We start from the raw sequence: 3,650 nt of genomic DNA on the forward strand, positions 1-3,650 counted from the left end.
TATATATATATATATATATATATATATATATGTATGTATGTATTTTTTTAAAAGGACTAAGTGATCACTTTATGGGAATTTTCTTGCACTTTGGTCAAGCACATCAAGGTGGGTGAGCCCCAAAGTCTGCTGAGCTCTTTCCTAGCATTCTCTTTGCTAATGCTCTGTAATCTTCAGGAGCCCTGTTGGCCTCCTAATGATTTCTGGAATCATCCGATACAGTTATCTGGGAATATAAAGTACCCTTACCTTTCCCTGGGAAACTTCTGTAGATTCTTCTCTCTACTTAAGACACAAAGGCCCTACAGCCAAAGGGGTAAAGGAGTGTCTAAGACCAGGCATCACGCACTACGTAATTCCAGAGCAAACACTCGTGGAGTCACAAAATGAACTATGTAAGGCAAACTGCGGACAGCGGTCGCGCCATGGACAATTCGCTTAATAAACAAGTGCCCTGTGCCAGACACACATACTTCCAGGGCTGAAGGGTGGAAGGTTGAATTTGACATGATGCTGTGCCCCCAAGGGGCTCCCTGTCCAGTAGGTTAAAGTTAAGGTTAAGTTAAGGTTAAGGTTAAGCTTAAGCAGAAGTTGCTATGGTGACAAAGCACTGTTAGGCCAGGGTGAGCCCAGCCTCCACCCTCCAGGCTGGGATCAGCCGGGGTCACTGAGTCACAGCCTGGGGCCCATAGACTGACTGCTAGACCTGCAGAGCGGCCCCGAGGCAGAAGCTACGAGTCTGAGTAAGTCTCCAGCTTTGCTGGCAAAGCAGGACCAGGAAGGCTTCTTAAAACCTACAGGGCTGGGCTCCACCCAAGAACTTCTGATTCCTTCGGTCTAGGGGGGTGTTGGGCGGCCCAAGAATTCATCTTTCTGACAAGTTCCTAGATGATGTGAATGCACTTGGAGAACCACTGTTGTAGAATGTTCTGATCGGCCCAAGGTGCAGCGGAGGGGCATGTCCACAGGACCTCTAGCCTCCATGATTGCTGGCAAGTCCAGGCCCTGCGAAGAGACAGCCGAGTGTGCCCTTCACTTCATCTGTCCCCAACGGAGGGTCCTCCCACTGCTCGTACCCTTTGGGCAGTGGCTCGGTTGCCGTAGAGTGGCTTATCGGTTTCTGTGGTTTTTTTGCACAGAGTGAAATGGATGAGAACCAAATCCAGATGGCTGGGGATGACGTGGATCTGCCCGAAGATCTCCGGAAGATGGTGAATGAAGACCAAGAAGAGGAAGAAGAAAAGGAGTCGATTCTCGGGCAGTTACAGAATCTGCAGAACATGGACTTGGATACCATAAAAGAGAAAGCCCAGGCCACCTTCACGGAAATGAAGCAGACAGCGGAACAGAAGTGTTCTGTGATGTGAGGTCCAAAACAGGGGGCAGGAGGGACCCGGGGCGAGGGGGAGGTGCATTTCGAGCATTTTGAGAAGCATATACGTAAATATAGCGAACACAGAAAAACCGTGTTGGCAAAGCTTTCCACAGCCCCGTAGACAACAACACAATGTTCTAAATGTTCCTGGTAGAGCACTTAGCTAGCACCTTACACTAGGGAACATAGTTTCCTTTTAGTTATAAATGTGGCCCAGTGTGAAGTTTCATCCATGAGTGACGTGGAACACAGATCTACTTAAAGATCTTCAGATGGCCAGGAGGAAATGAAAGCAAATGTCACTTCCTCTCCTACTTCCTTTCTTAGAGGGGAAGACCTCACCCTCTCCAACCATTAGCATGGCTCCAGGCCTCTTGGGAAAAGATGAGGGAGGTCAGGGAGTCCCCTGGGCTCGGGAGCAAGCAAAGGTCACACGACCACTCACTACCAGGCCCCTGGACCCTGTTGATGCTCCCCATCAAGTTTGGCATTTGGACAGTTCAAGGCAAGGGGCAGTGAGAAATGAAGGTGGAGAATAGACCTCACCAACCCTTTGCATCATTCTAGAGGCCATGTGAAGAGTGGACTTGAGGGGGTGACATGAGAGGCACGGGGGCAACTGGAAAGGCCATGGATGTTTCCACGTTCAGCATCATCACTGTTTGCCTGAACTTGGTGATTGTAATGGGAACAAAGTGATGGACAAATAAAGAGCGTTGGGACATTAAATCAACCTGTGTGTGTGTCTCACTCCTCATTTTTCTTGCCTCCCCTGCGTCTCCTCCTTCCTCCTTCACTTTCCTCTCCTGTCACTCTGCATCCGTCCTCTGCAGACTAGCTTGCAATAAATCATGCTGTCATGCTGTGTCACAGTCTTCTAGGGGGTACCTGCATTCCTTTCTCTTAAAGCTTGTTCCCTTTCAAAGGGAATTGCTCAAAAGATTTAGAATATTTACCTCGGAAACTTTTAGTGCAGTTTAACTAAAGCCAACCAAACCAAACCAAAACATGAGCCTTTTAGTGAATCTGTTCATTGAATAGATAACGCTCAATGAGAGTGTTTATCAAGAACTGCTCTATTGGAGGAAAGGGGAACTAGACCAAAAAGTTAGGGACTAACCTGTGCTATAACCAGAGTTCCTGAATGTGCTATAGAAGAGTTTCGTGTTACAAAAATATGCAAATAAAGCAAAGCATTAGGGTTTCAGGAGCTATGATCCTTGGCAAAGGTTAGCCCCTCTTGAAAGTCCCTAGGAGAACATTAGTACAATGTCGGAGTCTGATTAGTCTTCAAGTCCACTGTCATTGTCCATCCTGGCTGCTATCAGAAGATACTATAGATTGGGTGACTTATAAACTAAAAATGTTTCTTTCTCATAGTTCTGAAGGCTGGAAGGTTGAGATGAGGGTGCCGGCGTATGTGGTTGAGGACCCTTCTCTAGATTCTAGAATTCTCATTTTATCCTCACCCTATGGAAAGGGCAAGGGAGCTTGGTGGGGTCTCTTTCATAATGACACTAATCCCATTTGTAGGGGCTCTGCTCATGACCTAATCACCTCTCAAAGACCCCACTAGCACGAACAACATCACTTTGGAGATTAGAATTCGGCATATGAATTTTGAGGGGACACAAAGTCAGGCCACAGCATTGTGAGTTTGAGCCCCACATGGGGCTCTGAGCTGGGTGTGGTGACTGAGGTGCTCTCTCAAGCCTGGAGCCTGCTTCAGAGTCTGTGTCTTCCTCTCTGCCCCTACCCCGCTCATACTGTGTCTCTCTCTCTCTTTCTCAAAAATAAAGAAACATTGAAAAATTAAAAAAAAATAAAGGGAGATGCTCTCTTTCCCTCTGCCCACCCACCCCCATGTGCATGCGTGCTCTCTCTCTCTCTCCCTCTCTCTTTCTCTCTCTCAAAACAAAACAAAATCATGCTTGTCTTTCATCAGAACTGGCATGTGAGTTGTGATTTGTGTTATAGCAGAAACTTTAAAATACAATTTTTAAAGCTATGAAATAATGGATAAAACGTATTTTCAGTTCAGTGCCCAACTTTGCCCCATAAACGGATGGAGTGAGTGAGATGGATGAGTAATGCATGTGACCCTGTGTTTATATCCTTCACTGTGACATAAAATACTGCAGTTGCAAAGGACACCTGGGGGGCTCAGTCGGTTGAGTGTCTGACTTCAGCTCAGATCATGAACTTGCAGTTTGTGAGTTCAAGCCCCACATCGGGCTCCCTGTTGTCAGCCTGTCCGTGCAGGGCCTGCTTTGGA

The 3,650-nt window shown here is 47.0% G+C and overlaps 1 protein-coding gene across 1 annotated transcript in view; it reads left to right on the forward strand.

Annotated features, from left to right (window-relative positions):
• Nucleotides 1-1,367, forward strand: part of CPLX4 (complexin 4) — a 20,901-nt gene extending 19,534 nt beyond the window's left edge. Inside the window, exon 3 of the mRNA XM_029922419.1 lies at nt 1,140-1,367. Coding sequence (XP_029778279.1) covers nt 1,140-1,367 — 228 coding nt within the window. The remainder of the gene's footprint in view (nt 1-1,139) is intronic.
• The last annotated feature ends 2,283 nt before the right edge of the window (nt 1,368-3,650 follow it).

The sequence above is a fragment of the Suricata suricatta genome, chromosome 14, assembly GCF_006229205.1.
Source record: "Suricata suricatta isolate VVHF042 chromosome 14, meerkat_22Aug2017_6uvM2_HiC, whole genome shotgun sequence".
NCBI classification, from domain to species: Eukaryota; Metazoa; Chordata; class Mammalia; order Carnivora; family Herpestidae; genus Suricata; species Suricata suricatta.